Source organism: Lutra lutra, chromosome 10 (genome assembly GCF_902655055.1).
Source record: "Lutra lutra chromosome 10, mLutLut1.2, whole genome shotgun sequence".
Classification (NCBI taxonomy): Eukaryota; Metazoa; Chordata; class Mammalia; order Carnivora; family Mustelidae; genus Lutra; species Lutra lutra.
The window spans coordinates 76541656-76561129 of record NC_062287.1 but is presented as its reverse complement, the minus strand read 5'-3'; the positions used below and the strand labels follow the sequence as shown (position 1 = coordinate 76561129).

The 19474-nt window shown below is 38.0% G+C and overlaps 1 protein-coding gene across 2 annotated transcripts in view; it reads right to left on the bottom strand.

The window, feature by feature from the left end:
* GAS2 (growth arrest specific 2) overlaps positions 1-15235 on the bottom strand; it is a 126820-nt gene extending 111585 nt beyond the window's left edge. The window contains exons 1-2 of one of the 2 annotated variants that reach the window (XM_047693973.1): positions 14984-15235; positions 6185-6349 (exon numbers count right to left, since the gene is read on the bottom strand). In XM_047693973.1, coding sequence (XP_047549929.1) covers positions 6185-6329 — 145 coding nt within the window. In that variant the 5' untranslated portion in view covers positions 6330-6349; positions 14984-15235. Of the gene's footprint in view, positions 1-6184; positions 6350-13508; positions 13791-14983 lie in introns of those variants that run through there. The other variant, XM_047693972.1, reaches the window with a different exon arrangement.
* Positions 15236-19474: the final 4239 nt, after the last annotated feature.

Genomic DNA, 19474 nt, shown 5'->3' with positions numbered 1-19474 from the left:
ACTCATCTGCTGTCTTAAGATTATTCGGGGTCTTGAAGATAGGGAGATAGGAAATGATTCATTATATCCAGAAGACCTAGATCAATACCTGCTCTCCCCTGATTCAAAGTATCTATCTGGCATTAATGTCGAGAAAAGACAAAGCTGTTTCTGTTGGAAGAGTTGGGTTAAAAAAAAAAAAAATGAGGCATTATCATCTCTGAAAGGTGTTAATTTGTGAACATAAATTTGATGCTTTAATCTTTTGAACTAGCATAAAATACCACCTTTCCTAAGGAATTTTTATTGTCTATATCTATATTGCCTATATTGAGAATTCGGCTGGCTAAGGATCTGGTAAATGGCTTTAGGAAAAAGAAGGAAGAAAAGTTGTTCTGAACTTATTAGAAAGCAGTTGCATTTGACAGCAGCAACTCCAATAAATAGGTGCTTAACTGGTTAATGTTGAAATATGATTGATTTAAAAAAAAACAGAAATTTTTGAAATACTGTTTATCGATTATATTAAGCATATCACAAATGGATTTTCTTTTCTGTGCATATGGGAAAGTCAGACAAAGGGTAAATCACCATAGTATCAATTACCATGATGTATTTCTAAATTTAAATGAAATCAATTGAACATTAAGTAATTTGTAATATATTTTATGATTTACTCAAAGTCCATATATCCAAATACATATATCCTTACAGTCTAAAAATCTATAATCTTTAAAAACAATGTCAATTTCTTTGATGCTTAGTAACTAAAATCTTTTCTCAAAAATATATTGCCATATGTTTTACATAGTGTTATTTAGCAAATACTAATTGAAAATAAAGGTAGACCATTATTTTCAAATGATCAAAGAAACAACAGGTGAAATAAACAATTTGAGATCATTTACATTAATATATTCATTTCAAAGTTAAGTCAACAACAATCTTCAATACTCCATCAGTAACCATGAAGTTCATAATGTGCCTCATGATGGACTATATAATCTGGGACTGTTAATTTAAGAACATGCTATTTTTTCAAAATAACAATTAAATGTCTCCCCAAGACTTATTTGTATAATTATTTGATACTCAAATATGTCCTAAGGGCACAGTTAAATAATAAATGGGCAATAGCAACTTCATGAACAAAAATAACAAAACAGAAGACTGAAAATAAAGTGGAAATGTATACATTTAATGTAGCAGGGGACAATGGCCAGAGAAATGTTTCATAGGTAACAATAAAGGGGTCTTTGGGATTCATTTGTTGTCTTTTCTGAAAGTTGGTCATAAAATGCACCAAGGTGCTAGCCACCGGAAAACGTACTTGGACTACGAAGACTATTTTCAACAAGATTAGTAGATATCTCCAAGGATATGTGAGTAGACAGTAAACATTACGTGATGATCTTCTCATGAATCAAGTTGGTATGCTATTTCATAAACAAATCCCAACTACCATAACTATTTATTCATCTTAACTAGTTAATTTATTGCAACATAGCTGGAATTTAATATTCTAATAATACGAATTTTAATTTAAAAATTTGCCATTGTTGCCTTAATTCTATACCTAAGAATGTAAAGTGGTGTTTATTATTGTTACTGATTAAGTAAGTATATAGCACCTGAAAATTATATATTATACCTCCATATATGGCATGAATGTGAATATTGGTCTATGAACTAATGAAATAATTTCTTCTCTATCAAACATTTTTATCTATCAAAAAAATCTGAATACACATTGAGTGTTCCTTAAGAAACTACATCTTCCAGTTGACATTTTATGTATAGGACCAGAAATACATGAATTTAGAAAACCATTAATACTCCTTTTAAAAGATATAAAAGGAAAAAAGTTATATTCCAATCAAGTGTTACTAAAAAGAGACAGAAAGCCATTCCACAAGTAGATCCACATCATTACCTAATTAAAAGCTTTAATTTAGTATATAAATTTCTACTATCCAAAAAATGCAGATACTTTACATGGAGACAGTATCAACATTGAAACTATTTTCAAAACATCTCTAACTTTCAAGTAGATGAAAAACAAGACTTGAAAGAGAGCTACACAATGTACATTTGCAAATATGTGAAGTGATAAAATGGTCAATAATAAATAATTTTAAAATTTACTTTCATGGTTCCATTTCCAAATTATGTGAATTCTAAATGTATCTATTATGTATAATAAAAATATCTCCTAATATAACCATACATTTTTTTCCTCCCTTCCTTATTTTCACCATTCTAGTACATAGTGTATTTTCTTAACTCCATATGTTTTACCACTTTAAAATCATCTCAAGTTATTGGTCTACTTACTAAGTTACCATGAGGATATTCACTTGAAAGGTATTATCTATCTACTTTTATGAATTTAAGTCAATGCAAGGTTGTACTTGACTGTATCTTGAAGATTCCTTTTCTGAGAAAAATTCACAAGCCATCAGTTGCATTTTTGTCACCAACTACCAGCTTCAAAAAAAAAATTATTCTTCTTACTCTTTAAAAGAAAGAGTATTCATGTATGTAAATTACTTGCTCCTTGTTTATGCATATTGATGATCTCAAACTGGGTCTGAAGAGATGGATTTCTTGGAAACCTAAACTTTTGGAACTGGAAAGGACATTAGAGATCATCTACTCCAAGCCCTTCATTTTATGGTTGAGGACACAGAGCCCAAAAAAGATAGCTGAGTGACTCTGGGCAAATTTCCTACTGAGTGGCAAAGCCAGAATCAGAAGCCAGGTCTCCTGACACCCAGTTAGGAGCCAGGTCTCCTGGCTTTTGGTCCAAGGATCTTTCCATTACACACACACACTGACTCTCTATTCTTTGAGGATGTCGTGGGCTGCTTACCCTGATCAAACTGCTCTGTAAAGGATCACATTCACCAACTGAAATGCCTTTGACATTGGGACACTGGAACATGGGACATTGGAACATGCCTACACAATTAGGGTATACTCTAATCACAATCTTTCCCACAATCTCAAAGGCTCCTCCTTGATCATACAATAAATTATAAAGCTCCTTAACACTGTCTTCAAAGCAGTATGCAACCAGCTCCCAAACATCACATGAAATTCTCCCCGCTCTTGATCACTGCTGTTATTGCCAGTCTTCATTCAGTTCCCAGGTACCAAGCTCCTTCCTATCTCAGCATATTCCATTCCTTCCACTTGGGCTCTTCTCCCATGCTTTGTCCGGCTAGCTATTAATTATTCTTCAGTTCTCAATTAAATATGTTTTTTTAAAAGGGATCCTCCCACCCCAAGCCCTTTGATGTTTTAATCCATTCCTACTTCCTTCTTTTTACATTCTTTTTTTTTTTTTTTAATTTATTTGACAGACAGAGATCACAGGTAGGTAGAGAGGCAGGGAGAGAGCAAGGAAGGAAAGCAGGCTCCCTGCTGGGCAGAGAGCCCGATGCGGGGCTCAATCCCAGGACCCTGAGATCATGACCTGAGCCGAAGGCAGAGGCTTTAACCCACTGAGCCACCCAGGCGCCCCCTTTCTTTTTACATTCTTATTGCAACCTATATCTTTTAAAGTTTAAAATAAGTCCAGTTAGGGGCACCTGGGTGGCTCAGTCGTTAAGCCTCTGCCTTCAGCTCAGGTCATGATCCCAGGGCCCTGGAATCGAGCCTCACATCGGGCTCCCAGCTCAGTTGGGAGCCTGCTTCTCTCTCTCCCACTCCCTCTGCTTGTGTTCCTTTTCTCGCTGTGTCTCTACCAAATAAATAAATAAAATCTTAAAAAATATAAAATAAAAAAGCAAGTCTAATTAATGAATTATTTATTCACTTCCTTATTTAAAATGTTTCTTTTTCAATCTATTCCAAGCCCTATAAGAACTGGTACTCTATTCCCAATCACTATTTTACTCTCCAGTACTTAGCGGATTGTGTCTGAAACACAGTTAATCGAAATAGTTAGTACTTACCAGCTAGTTGATTATAATGTGCTAGGTCTTGTTCTAGAGCTGGGGATCTCATTCAAATTTCAAACAATGAGGTTGTTATTAGTATTATACTTGTTTTATGGATAACAACACTGAGACACATTGCATTAAGACACTTGCCTAGTATAAGAGGAGGGTAACGGCAGAACTGAGATTTGAATTCAAGTGTTCTGATTCCAGAGTCCATTTTTTGAACTAATATATCACGCTGCAGCACGCTCAAACGTTTGTTGAATATACAAACTTACCCGCACAATCAAATTAACAATATCACTGAACTCTGTAAATGGAATAACAATGAAGAACTGTATAGTATTTACAATATGCCCAGCACTGAGATACACCTAATGTAATCACTTAATCCCACGGCAACCCTACAAAGGAGACACTAACATTATTACCACTTTACCAAAAAGGATACTGAGGCACAGACAGGTCAAGTAACTTGCCCAAGGTCATATAGCTAGTAAGTGGCAGATCTGGGTTCAAACACAGCAGGCAGTCTATTTCATGTCTGTGTTTGTAACTCCCACTCTATGCTTCTGTACTTGTGGTAGCCCACAGCTAAAGACAGCTCAAAGTTCATAATAAATTACTCACATACATAACAAACATTAGTGAAACCTCGAGAGACAAAAAAATAAAAAATGAAATAAAAAAGGAGAGGAAGAGGAAAAAAAAAATCCATCTGCCTAGACAAATTTGACTCCCTGTATGTGATGAAGATAAAACCTCCTCCTTTGTACAGATGTCTTACGAAGAGGGGTAGCCCCTTCCTTCTAGCGGATATATGCCATAGCATAGTGCAGGGTCTTCCCAGGAATGTCTTCTGCATTTCTGTCCTTATCCTGTGGCAGGAACCCTGCACAGCCATAGGCAGTAGCTTCGGCTGCACTACACAGAGTCGTCAAAATGGTGTACACACTGAGGAAAAAGGAGACATCTACCCTCACGATGAAGGCTTAAAAAAATGTAACGGGGGCACCTGGGTGGATCAGTGGGTTAAGCCTCTGCCTTTGGCTCAGATCATGATCTCAGGGTTCTGGGATTGAGCCCCGCATCAGGCTCCCTGCTCACCAGGGAGCCTATTTCCCCCTCTCTCTCTGCCTACTTGTGATCTCTTTCTCTCTGTCAAATAAATAAATAAAATCTTTAAAAAAAAAAAAAAAAATGCAGTGGCCACGCAAAACCCCAGAGCCGTGGTGAGCAAAAGGAACATCTTGCTGAAATGTGCCAAAATCTTGCCAAACCTTGTTAAAACCTTGCTAGGACTTTAGATAAACAGGGTGCTCCTCACTAAGCTCCTTAGTTCCATCAGCTAGAAAGTGGGGAGAAAAAAAAAATATTTGCCTTGAAGGAGTTTTTAAATAAGAAAATAATGTTAGTGAAATCCCTTCTGCAAATAATAAAGCACCATATAAATTCTATGTTTACTCAATATTCAAATCTTCTATTCTTATATGTCCATAAGGGGGTCCTTCCCTCAGGTTTTCATCCTGTTCTCTGGGAAAATCTACTAATGAAAACAGCACTGCTCTAGATGACGACTCTTTAAATGCATGACTCCATTTCGCACAGGGTTGAAATTATATCCTATGAATATGCTGGCACTATAGAAATGGTAAAAAAAAAAAAAAAGAAAGAAAGAAAGAAAGAGAGGCAGCCTTAATATGAGGTAGCATGTTTCTCAGAGACAACTTTTGGAAGAGTACTTAAAAATAAAAGTGAAATGAGAAGAAAAATTTCAGTTCAAGGTTGGGTGACTCCAGTTAGCTCATTTAGACAGAGGATAGATGTTTTTGTTCTCAAGCGTGGGCATTCAGCAGTTTCAGAAGGTGCGCTACGAAAGTAGGGCAAAGAAATCTAGTTTTAGAAGTCTGATTTCACAGGCTGTGGTCTGTGTACAATGTCGAAAGAACAGGCCAAAGTGGTCAGCTGCATGAAAGAGAAATCCAAGATCAATCAGATCAGCGTCTAGATGAAACAAGGGATCTGGCCACACATTTCCACCTTTCAGTGCATGACACTGGAATTGTAAGCACAGTTCATGTGAGAGATATTGAGAAATTCCTTTAAATTTTCCACATTCTTCAGGTTTCCCAGACGTAAAATACAAATAATGAAATCTTTCTTCCCAAGTTGCTGTCACATGCCTAGGTGAAGGACATGACATGAGGGGGGGGGGAACCTGTTATCTTTGCTCCCCAAATGAGATCTTATAACCTTACCTAATAGATTGGTTAACCACAAGGCCAGATCTTCTTTCATCGGTAGCAAATTAGCCTCATGTCTGCTGGCCAGCCATTGGCTATACTGATGCATATCAGACAGGCCGGGTCCACTGCGCACTTTTGGGCTCAGAGCAGTGCACATTATTTATGCACTCGTAAAACCTGTTTTGGAAACAAAAGAGCAGTTGCTTTTTATATAGATGTCTCTTGTTAAAATCTTCTTGCCAATGACATAGGAAGGAACCAGGTCCATGGACGTTTTGATGACAGGTCAGGTTATTAATTATTAAACCCCATGAGACACTGTTTGCTTTTTCTGTACTGGGCCTATCCCTTTTGACCAACCACCTGGTAGGAAACAGCAGCAATCTGAGGTCAAACAGAAAAATCAAACACTAAGCTCTAAGCTCATGTAAAACATCACATTGGAAAAAAGCTTCTAAAGCAAATATTCCACTTATTCAAAAGTAACAAAAAGGGCTTGATTAAAATTTTAGTATCCAAATTGTAAACTCCCAACATCTGGGTTAATGTCTGAACCATAGATTTCCACAGAATTTTTAGTACTGAGGACAAGAAATGATATAATTTGCACGATTTACTGTGAACCTAGGATCACTACTTTTTTTTTTTTTTTTAAAAGATTTTACTGATTTATTTGACAGAATAATAGAGAGCACAAGTAGGCAGAGCTGCAGGCAGAGGGAGAGGGAGGAGCAGATTCACCACCTGATGCATGGTTGGATCCTAGGACCCTGGGATTATGACCTGAGCGGAAGGCAGAGGCTTAACTGACTGAGCCACCCAGGCACCCCTACTCTTTTTTTTTTTTTTTAATTTTTTAAAAATTTTTTTTAAATTTTTAAAAATTTTTTAAATTTTTTAAATTTCTTTTCAGTGTTCCAGAATTCATTGTTTATGCACCACACCCAGGGCTCCATGCAATACGTGCCCTCCATAATACCCACCACCAGGCTCACCCAAACTCCCATCCCACGCCCCTCCAAAACCCTCAGATTGTTTTTCAGAGGCATCCCTACTCTTAAAACTATTACCTGGAAGATTAAGCGGAGCACTTGGTTCTTTGCATATGGGTAAGCTATCATGGACTCATAGTTTAGAGAACTGGTAGGGAGAGAGGAAAGGAAATGCTTTTTCAAAGAATACCTACTACACTTTCCTCATCTTAGAATTAACGAAAAAAAAACAAACAACTACAACAACCAAAATAAAATAAAATAAAATAAAAAACAAGAGAGGGTAAGTGACAACCAAGATCTTATATACTAGATCATGACAGAGTCAGGCTTGAACCTGGGTCTTCATACTCTAAGACCATTATTCTTTCCAGAATGATATATTTTACAAAACAGATTCATTAACCCGACCACCTTATAGATGGCACAGTCCCCTGCGTGGGTTATAGAAAGGATGTTTGAATATATACTTGGTCTTGAATGTAGCACTTTGCATGCATCATTTATAGGACCTAAGACTACAGGAGTAATACTAAAGTCGCTAAGGTAAACAAACTCATCAGTTTAACAATGTGTAGGACTGTATTCTGTATACAAATAGTGCATATGAAATAACCAAATATAGTATGACTAATGAAAATGAAAATATTTGCACCTGGCAAGGAGTATGATAGATATAATGGGGCTTTCAGCTATAGTTCAAGATTTATGGTATTTTAAATTTACCAACATAAATTGTATATACTTCTGTCAGTTTTATTCTTTATGAAATATTTGTTTCTACTTATTATACTCTAGTTCTCTTAGCATAGGTTAATTTTTTGCCTTTTAAGTCTGCTTTTGGAAAAAAAAAAAATAAGACAACATTGGTGTTCAGAAAATTGCAAGATGTGATGGTTTCCCAAACATTTTGGTGTAATATTAGAAAAGACTGATGATAACCTGAGTCAATATCTAAAAAGTGTCATAAATGTATAATCATAAAACATAGGCAATTTCATTTCCAAAGCAATTATGCTTTCAGATAACTTTCTGAAAAAAAAATCATTAATTATCTTTGAAAACATTTTTTATAAATCTGTATATATCTAATTATCTAAAGTGAACCAGTGCAAAAGTGAAAGATTTTTAATACATTTTGTCATAGGTTACTAAATCATCATTACAGGAGCCAGAATGTCATCATTGCCTATTTTTTTGGAGTCAATCATCATATTTTTTATATAATGTCCTGAAGCTTTGTCCAAACCCTGTGATTAAATACCAGAAATCTAAAAATTTTTGCTCCAGTTCTTTTAAAAATAGGTCCAGTCCCAGGAAACAAGACATCTCCCTGTGGCTGTTTAGGATTCCTATAGGCTAGCTAGCCTCAGAAACAAACATTTAAGTAATAATACATTTAAGCACATGATTCATACATTTAAATAACTAATTGAAATCTTAAAAGGGTTACCTCGAAAATGCTTTTCTTCTCAAGACACAATCTCTCCCACTACTTTCCTGAAAGTGAGATGTGGTAGTTCAGTAACTTTACCTATATCCTATTATGTGCTCTGCAAACTTCCATTTAAGCACCAGAATCCTACTTTGCACTGTAAAAGCAAGAAGACACCTCAGATACTTAAGCTCATTGTCTAGCAAAGAATTCATCAAGGGATAGTTTACAGTAAGCCTAATGGCATGTAACAGTTTCAATGAGCCAGAGGGACACAATCCTTCCCCTCAGTCCTTCTAACAGTGAAGTTTTTCTTTTCCTTGACAGTGGCACATTTATTTCTCATGTAGTGTGTCCTGTATTTTGCCAGAAATGTAATTCAAACTATCTTCTGATCTTTATAGATGATTAGTAAGAAAAACAATCAGAGTAATTAGGCAATTTTTGTTATGCTGCTTTGGACATAATCAAAATTATATACAAAGGGGAAAAATAATAAGATTATATTTCCCCAGGAAGCAAAAGTGGGAGAAAGAAGGTTTAGTGGTTAATTAGCAGGTGATAGAAGTTAAACAATTAAACACTTGCCAAATACGGGGACCTAGAGTCACTGTCATAGACAGGGGCTCTTCTGTTTACATGTCTTGGGAAAAAATCAGGATTTCAACCCAAGTTCCACTGATCCATCTTTCATATTTCAAATCACCATCAAACCTAGCATGACTTTGTGGTTTAGCTGAAAGTCACTGCATGAAAGTCTTCGATTTTAAATATGGCAGAGACATGAGTAAGAAACACGGAAATGAATCCGCTAGGATCAAAATCTGGAGTGTGGAAGAATTATCCCATGGTGAAGTAGTTTCTAACAGAAATGACTAAACATGAATAACATTAATTTCATTAAGCACAAATAACAGTCAAATAAATTTATATTACTCAGACAAAAGATCAGTACAAGATTGTAACCTTTTTAGAATTTTCAGCATTAACCAAGTGGATGAGTTGAATTAGATCACAAAGAACAAACTATAACAGAAAGATCATTTCTGGTCCTTTGAATTATTCAAAAGTTTTCAAAAACCAAAAGAGATGCCAAGGAGTAGCTTTTAAAAACGGGAAATAAAATGATTAAGGATCTATTAGACTTGAAGAAAAAAAGTTAGGTTTGGGGGAAAGAAAAACATTTTATATGATATACCTAAACACTGAAAGATATTACCATGGAAGTTCAGATAATCTAAATATTTTAAAAGCTTGATAAGTGACTTTGATAAGTACTAAGCAAAGCCGATTGTTTTGGAGACAGAAGGACTGAAATGCTTCTATGACCCTCTGAACTATGGCTTCTCCAAGCTGTATGGGTCTCTCTAAAAACGAATAACTCAACCCTCAGGATTTGGAATTCAGAAAAATAAAACTTAAAGGGAAAAACATGCAGAAACTTAATACAGAAATCTTCAAAGAATGTGTGTGTGTATTATTTTTTCTTTCTTTCCATAGTAGAACTGATTCTGGAATAACCATTATGAATATGATGAGACTGAACTAGCCCGGGGGAAGAAGAAAAAAAATTAATGACTCCATAAGTAAAATATCACATGTTTAAAGACTGTTTAGTCTGTTGCTCCAGAATCCCCATTGAAGACATCATAGTTTTGACTCTGAAAAAAAAGTATGCTTTCTCGCCACCCAGAGGTGTGCTTTGATTACAATCAAGATGGTTTCCAGTCTCTCTCTAGACTTTGCTGGCATGTTATCAAAAATGTACTGCATGGAAAATAAATGGAAAGAAAGAAAAATGAGAGTAAAATTATAAATATTATATCACTACTGTCTACTATGAGATCCACTGAGAAGCCTGATTAATGGATAGAATATTAGATTGGGAATCAGAAGTGGTGGGGTCAAATACTTCTACTACCTAGCTATTTAATAGCTGTTCTATTCCAGTAGGATGAATTTTTCTTTGTACTGGAGTTCTCCAGCATGTAAAATGGAGGCTAATACCTCAAATATAATTGTGAAGATTAAATATTTGTTCTACTTTTTGGTTTATATTTTATACCCTGTAATAGCTAAACCCAAATCATCCTCATAGAAAATGTACCAAAATAAAACTCCTATTGACATATTTTAAAAAGAAAAACAGTTCTGTAACAAAATAGAAATATTTTATTGAACTATAAATCACTAAAAAAGTCAAAAGAGAAACAAAAACAAAGTGTTGATTAAGTAAAACCGTAATTAATGGAAAATCCAAAGTTTTCTTCATATTGACGCAGATGAAACCCCAAGCGATGAAGGAAATGTTAAGCTCTAAAATGAGATGTTTACATGTGTTTTTAAAAGTAAAGTTGGTAACAAATTATACCTCATTTTTGACACCAGTTAAAGATAAGGGAACGCTGTACCTTCAAAGTAAATGAGAAAGGGTGTCACTACACAGACCCCAACCAACACACACACACACACATACACACACACGTACATACACACACACACAGACTCCTTAATAGTAGCCATTTAAAACAGAAAGCTAATGAACCCGAAGTCAAGGGCCCCATCCCCAAAGGCCAATTTTGTTCTGATCTGTAGCACTGACCTCATCCTTATTCAATTCTGTGTGTTATGAGTGTGAAACAATGAAGAAAGAAAATTTATAGGCCAATAACACCATTTTAAAAAATTAAAAATTAAGCTAACAAAGAACACCACACGCCAAACACCCTTTCAAAATTTGGAAGGATAAAATGCTATCTTTCAACTGAAATTCAAAGAACCAATAACCAAGGACTACTCTAGATGGCTTTTCCATCATTCTGAGCTCTTTCATCCTTTGTGATTCATTTTGGCTAACCAATAACATCTCTACAAAGCTACATATTCTCAACCAATGTCATGAATGCCAAATCTTATCCTAAGGCCCTAATTAGAAAATAACAGTCTAACATTTAATGAGAAAGATTATTCTAGATCTTAAAAGTGGATCTACACGCTGGCTAAGAGGCACAACTTGTCCACAAATTTAAAAAAAAAAAAAAAGCACCAAGAATAATGGCAAAATGATACTCATTATCAATTTTTCTAAGTCTATAGTAAAATCTTTAAACTCAAAAGAGCATTAGAAGACATAGCAGTCAAATTCCTGATTTCTATTTTTTTAATGATTTTATTTATTTATTTATTTATTTGTCAGAGAGAGAGAGAGAGCACACAAGAGAGCAAGCACAAGCAGGGAGAACAGAAGGCAGAGGCAGAAGCAGGACCCTGCTAAGCAAGGAGCCTGATGTGGGACTCAATTCCAGGACCCTGAGATCATAACTTGAGCTGAAGGCAGACACTTAACTGACTGAGCCACCCAGGCATCCCAAATTCCTTGTTTTTAGTAAGAGACTAGAGGCCTAAGATATTTTGCCCAAAGTAACAAGGTTATTTACTCACAGAGTCATTAAAAATATCCTACTCAGCTCTCCTGGCCTCCAATTTAGAATAATGCTATTCCAGGGCACCTGGGTGGCTCAGTGGGTTAAGCCGCTGCCTTCGGCTCAGGTCATGATCTCAGGGTCCTGGGATTGAGCCCCGCATCGGGCTCTCTGCTCAGCAGCGAGCCTGCTTCCTCCTCTCTCTCTACCTGCCTCTCTGCCTGTTTGTGATCTCTCTCTGTCAAATAAATAAATAAAATCTTTAAAAAAAAAAAAAAAGAAGAATGCTATCCCCCCCCTGAGAAAATCTTTCTCTTCTTGCAGTCCTGTGATGATTTCTCTTGAACTAAATGATGGTATAACTGTAATAACTCCTTCTCAAATCATGACCCAAAAGTTAACACTGAGTGGGGATTGATTCTTATATTTTCATGGCATTTTCTTTCAAGTTTTTTAAAATCCTACTAATCCATTCTTCCAAAGGATTTAGCACTGGTTTTGGGACCCCTACCAGATTAACTTGAAACACAATTTGAATAGAAAACCATCTGAAAGTCATGAATCAATTAGACTAAGGGCTTACCTCAAAATTTCATCTAAGTTGATTAAGTCAACCTTAATTCATGAGAACATTTTGGGGGTTTTGATGTTGTTTATGATACAAAGATTTCTGTTTTACTTAACTATAATGCAGTTGAGAGCTAGCAGAGTTCTACACCGTCTTGAATATGTATCTGTTGCATATAGTCTCATATAAGGAGAGAACAGTAGTAAAAACCCAACTGACCCTGAAAACATTTAGGACAGAAAAACTACACAAGCCTTACTCATTTTGACAGCAGGTATTTTCCACCTTCTCTCCAGTCTTTTCTCTAGTCTAAAAACACTAAGTGGAAAATCCTGATTGTTGCTGGGAAGAAATGAAAAGAAATACTGGGATTCTGTTTGTGCCTCTGTATCAAAACCACAAAGATACCAAGAGAGCCTTAATATCAGCTGCTTTTTAAAAAAAAACTTGGCAAAGAAATCGTCAGAGCCTCATTGTTTTCAACCAAGGTAACTTTGGCCTTCCAAAGGCTCCAAAAGTCAATAATACAGACTTGCAGCCTTGAATCAAAATTCTAAAATTACACATAAGGTACTTGCGATTAATCTAAGACCTGCTATTTCACCATACCTGTAAGCTGAAGCTTTAACTAAGATTTCTTACCAAGATTCTAGAAAACTTAGTGGCAATCACATGACCTTTTTGCACCAGGTAAAAGAAATTGTGCCATATGACTGTATCTCCAGTAAAGCACAGTCCGTCCACATCATAAATGCAGGGCGTTTAGAACTAAAGTGAAGAAATAAGCCCAAAGTTTAGTTTCACAGGCTGAAATTCAAGCTACCTTCCCCTTCCAGAGCCCATCCAGACAGGCTTGTGAGAAGGCCCTTACGTGCTTGCAAAGGCTGTCTGTCCCATGCCTCAGACATCTGTCCCTTACCTTCTCTTAGGCGGTCAGAACCAGGACGCCCATGTTGGAGAAGGCCACCACAGCCACCACCCCCTCCTCCGCAGTTAGTGGGGAGCATTCCTCGAGAAGGAACCCATTGACCGATTTCAAAGGCCGAGCTAACTAGACCCCAGCTGCAGCTAATCAGCGTCCCCGCGTCTAAGAGGTTGGGGGAAGGAAGCAAGGAGCCACAAGGGCTCCTTCCCAGCCTGGCGTCTGTGAACCTCCGCGCTAGGTGAGGGGGAAAGGTGGACTTCCCCCGTCTGGCTGGCACATCCGACTTGTCTGAGCCTTTATTTTAACACTAGGAGGCCAAATGGGTGTTCCTGTGCACATGCAGATCTTATTTCCCCCCACAACAGATCTCCTATAAACAACTGACTTAGCATTGTTGGAGAGGGTGCTTGGGGAGAGGGAGGAGTTTACAAGAGGGACGGTAAAGTTTTGCAGACTCTTAACTAGAAGTGGATGAAGGGGAAGGAGGTTGAGAGAATGAAGAGGAAGAAAGCGGAAAAGGAAAGGCTTTGATTTCAGAAAAGGTTAACGGGAGGGAAGTACTGCACAGCCCACCCCCACCCCAATTGTACTGGAATGTCGAAGAAAACAGAGTCTGTTAACCCCTGCTTTTGCTCCCTCTCTAGTCAAGACGGTAGAAACTTCGGAGGTCTGGGCTAGGTTAGGCAATTCACCTTCCTGGGCTGACAGAAGTTAATTTTGCTGCGATACCTCATGCCTCCAAAGCAGAGTTGGCTCCCCGGGGCTCCCCCAAACTATTTAGGATTCCAAAACCCTGCTCTCCGAATGAAAAGAACAATATCACTGTGCAAAATCTTCCCAAGGGGGGTTGATTCATTCGTTTGTGTATTCACGTTAAAAAAAAAAAAAAAAAAGTCCATTTCTGTGAAACTCATCAGTCGAAAACAGAGAGTATCTCCCCAAATCCTAAGTGTCGTGTTCTTTCCTCCCATCCCGGCCTCCTCCACTCTCGTGGAGCATTCAGGATCAATCCGGGGAGACCGCCTCGGCTCGGCCCCCCTCTCCCCAGCCACGGACCACGCTGAGCATGCATCACAGAGACCCCCCGCGCACGAATGCCCAAGTGTGCGTTTCGAACCCACGCGCTAATTACAAGTCCTCACTTCCGTCCCGGGTTGGCTGAGCCGCCCCGGCGGGCTCTCGGTGCGGCAATCATTTGGGCTGTTGCACAACAGGGATGAGGAACACAGGGTCGCGTCCAGGACACACGAGTCACCCACTGCAGTGCCCACCCAGGGAGCGCCGGAGCCGGTCCAGCCGTCTGCGGCTCCTCGCCGGTCCCAGCCGCGCCCCCGAGGTCACCCGACCGAGCGCCCCTCCCCCGCCGCCCCCAGCGCACCCGCAGGCAGGGCTCCCGCGGCCCCGGAGGCTGAGCGCGCGCTGCGGCTGCGGCGACGCTGGCGGGAACCCGGCAGGCCCGCCTCGCTCACCCCGCGTCTGGAGCTGGCTGCCGGCGGCTCTCAGAGGCGCCGGGGCTCCCGGCTCGGCTCCCGCAGCGTCTCGGGGCCGGCCCCCGCCCGGCGCAGGTCCTGCAGCAGCCGCGCTCCGCACCCCAGCAGCTCGGCGGCAGCGGCAGCAGCTTCAGCCGCACTGCCCCTCTTCATACTTCTCTGATGGCTCCTCTCGGTGCTGTTTGGGAAAACGATTTTGCCCCCCTGCCAGAAACAGATTTCCTACATTTCATCAGTCCACATAGACCGAGCGGAAGTAAAATGCTTACTTTTTCTGGTGGACGGCAAACGCAATTGACACTGATTTACCCTTCAAATGGGGAGAGATTGTATTACAAGCCTTTGGCAGCCTTTCCGAGGTTGGGGCCAAGCTCCAGCCCCCTTGTCCCCCAAACACTAACCTAAGAGAGAAAGGGCTGGGGGGGGGGTGCAATGGGGAGGGGATCATATTTAACTCCAGGGTTTTAACAGAGTCAATGGCTTTAGCACAATATTAAAATTGGGTGTTGGAAAAGTTTTGCTCTCCTGGCCAGTGATTTTGCAGACTCAGAGGCATGAGCTTTCCAGTAACTTCGGTCCCTCTTCGTTCCAAATTGAACAATTTGATTTCTTAAAATTCTTTTTAAACGTTAGGTTTTAGAAGAAGCAGCACTCACGGCTGTTTTCGCTTTGCAAAAGAAAATACAGTTCCACCCTTCCTTCTCTCAGCTAAAGCTCAGCTTTATGTTGAATGTCATGGACAATTTTCTCCAACTGTTGTTTATTAGTACATGAAAATGTAGGATGTACATGTTTATTAGTACATGAAAATCTAGGATGAAAAGTCTTCCCATGAAGTGGACAGATGTTCAAGTGTCTGCTTCACCTCCACGGCACATGCTGACTCTTACCGAGTGTCCTAATGGCGGCAGGTTACCACTTTCCGCGGAAAGTACATGAAAATTTGAACACTTTTGTGTTGTGATTTTGTTTACACGCTCATCAGTTCCCTGTGCTTCTCCATCCAATGCCTATGTTTGCAACGACACAGGTACTCTGATCCTCTCTTGGATACCGTTTTTGTTTATATGGTGAATAACTTACCCTACCCATCTCCGCAAAAGAAAATCTACCTGTAGATCCACATAGCTAAGTGATGTGGCTAATTTTAGATATCATTGAAAAAAGGCATTTTGCATGTATTACGCTTTCATCTGGAAGTGGTTATTTGCTCTAAAACATCTAGAAACGGCATCAGTTCTTTGCTTGTAATAGAACAAAGAATGAAAAAAGGGAGAAGGATGGAAAAGTTTGGTAGCATTGAACTCCAAGATTTTTATTTTAGTCTGATTTGATGTTGCAGCTGTCAGCTCTATAGTCCCCCCTTGGCTTCCCACAAGGCAGTGAAAAGAGCCATTCCTCATTTTAAAGAGAAATAGCATTATAAAAAGCCTATATTATTGTATAGATACACATAAACAACAACAAAATACACAGGGCAGGTTACTGACAACTTTGAGTAAATGATGCTGAATAATAAAATTTATCAGAATTTAACCAGATCTGAATATTCCAAGAGCCCCAATAAAGTATCTTGAGTTTCTGAATCTGTGTTAGGCAAAAGGCCAAACATCCTTGATAATTTTTCATGATCAAAATATCATTGGCCAATAGATGTTAAGTAACATCAGTATATAATAAGAGTTCAAAGACCCTAACACTGTGAATTTTGAAAATCTTATATCCTATCTCTCTAAAGATATAAATAATTTTGTCACATTGTTCAACATTGATAATATAAAAAGCAAAGGAGCATGCTCAACACAAATAAGGAAGCTTACAGAAGCGCCGGGGAAGTGTAGTCATCCAAATGACTCCCTCAAGGCCCTTCCTCCCAGGTATTTTTAGTTTTAGTATCTGCATTATAGCCGATCCTCTGTCCTTTTAGCAAGAACCATAAGGAAAATGCTAGGAGAAATAAATATTTTCTCCCTTAACATCCAAGAATTGTGCTGGATATTCCTTTGGTGACAAAAGAGAAGTGATACAGGACACCTGGGTGGCTCAGTCTGTTAAGCGTCTGACTCTTGATTTCAGCTCAGGTCATGATCTCAAGGTTGTGGGATCGAACCCTGCATCAGGCTTGGCACTTGCCATGGAGTCTGCTTGAGATTCTCTCCCTCCCTCTGCCTCTGTCCCTCCCCCCACTTCCACTTTTTCTCTTTCTCAGAATAAATAAATAAAATATTTTAAAAAGAGATAATACAAAAGATTTCTGGAGAAACATCAAAATGTTTTCACTTAACATTTGTCCAGCATTTTTAACAACTTCTGTTTGATTCTTATTTTGTGATTTTCATAATCAAAATTTTATTTATGTATTCCAGTTGGCTGCTGATACATATGTCAGACCCTCTCTTTGTCCAAGAATTTTCTTGCCTTAGTCTCAACCTAAACATGTTCATCTTAGAAAACCATGGCCCAATAGACTCAACTATAACATACTCTCCAGTGTGAAGGTGAAGGAAATAAATTCCCCATCTAACAAGGTAAGAAAAAAAAAAAAAGTCTAAATCCATGCTTGAAGTTTGACAGCATAAAGAAGAAAAGTTAAGCCAGAGTTAGAGAAAATGTAGCTCAGTTTTCCTTTTTAAGGGCATTCTAAATCTTCAATATTGTCTCCTATATGAACTGGACCTTTTCTCTTAAAAAATATACATATACACAAATTTCTGTATATAGATATAGAAAATGAGCAATAGAATTCTTTTTTCCTCATCTATAGGTTAGCATCTCCTCTTCCCCTTTCCCCTCACTCTTTCCTCCCTCTTCTCTCTCCCCCAGAGAAATAATAAATACTCACTTATTCTGGAAAGTGGGGCAAACCTTCACTGCATGATGGGGGATCAGACAGCATGTTGAAAGACATTGAATCATGTGGAAAGAGACGCTGGGTAAGATATATTTGCAAAGGAGACCAAGTCATTCTTATATTCCTAAATGAGTGCGAATAGGACTTAAAGATGGCAAGTGATAGCTGGAAAAGCGAGTGAGAGTGATGATACAGAAAGCAGCCTGAAGACGCGCACTGGTGCTGCAGAACCACGTTAAACAATGGGACCCGTGGATTACGTTTTACCAAAATACTTTATCAGTTATGTCAAATATCCTTGTATTTCTCTACCTAGCATCTCGGCCCCTAGGATAGGCCTTCAATAGATACATACTGAAATACAATTTTTGGAAATGTCAAAGGGCAGACCAAAGTCCTTGTATGGTAATTACAAACACTGTTAGGGATAACAAGTAAAGGCTATGACTTTTCATCACCATTCATGTATAAAACGACAAAGAATAAATGAGAGAAATTTCCGGGGAAAAGTTCAAGGTTTACTCAGTTTGACATGCAACTTAAAAAAAAAAAAAAATCTATTGCTGTACTCTCAACGGAGAACTTTAAACTTTATAAGCAAAATACTCCAGTAGCGTTGATATTTGTTCCCTACTGTTCAAGGCTCATATTTTTGCAAAATGTGTGCTATATGTAAGCTGATGTCTTCTCATTTTTACACGGGGGATAGATTAACATCATTTCATGAATGATGCCATTTGTCTCATCTAGTTTTAAGTACCTTATACACTGTATCCTGTTGTGTGATTTTCTTCATCCGAGTTGGAGGTTTTTGGTTTTTTTTTCTCTTCATTAAATATTTTTGTGGCTTGTTCCTAAACCTTTTGTTAAAATATCATGTCATCTGAATTGCAAGAAGCTCTAATTTAATAATGAGTGTTTAATATAAAATATTTCTATTTCAATAATCTTGTCTGTCTTTGATACCATCGCTATCTCCAGCATCTAGAATGCCAATGGGTATATAGTAGGTGCTCGATAAATAACTGTTGAATGAATAAATGATTATTATAGTAAAAGCCAGTCTCTTAGGAAACTTACTACTAATTGGTTAGGTTTTATATATTGTCTTTAATTTAGTAGTTTGGAACTCAGAATAGAAAAATAATGTTAAAATAACATTATAAATGATGGTTTCATTCCCAAGCTACAATCATTTCATCTGGTAAAATGTAACTAGTGTTCAGTAAAACAGATGGTTGCCTGTGTGCCAGGTTTATAAATGAGGTCAGTCTGTGTCACTTGTCACTTCATTAAAAACCAAGGTTGATTTGGACTCAAGGTTTAATCATAACCAATATAATATGAGTGCAGTGAAAAGTAATAGAAAAAAATTACTACTTCAGTGGCTTTCAAACTTTTTTTTATTGTGACCCATAATAAAAAATACATTATGGAACAGACACATAGACACACACTCAGACACACAGGACCAAAACAAATTTCACATAACAGTATTTAACTTTCCTCCATTAATGCACTCTGATATTTTTCTTTCCTTTTTATTTTTTGTCTGATATTTTTCTACTTGGCTTTATTCTAGTCTTTCGATGCCATTCAGTTGAAAAGAAATGCTGTTG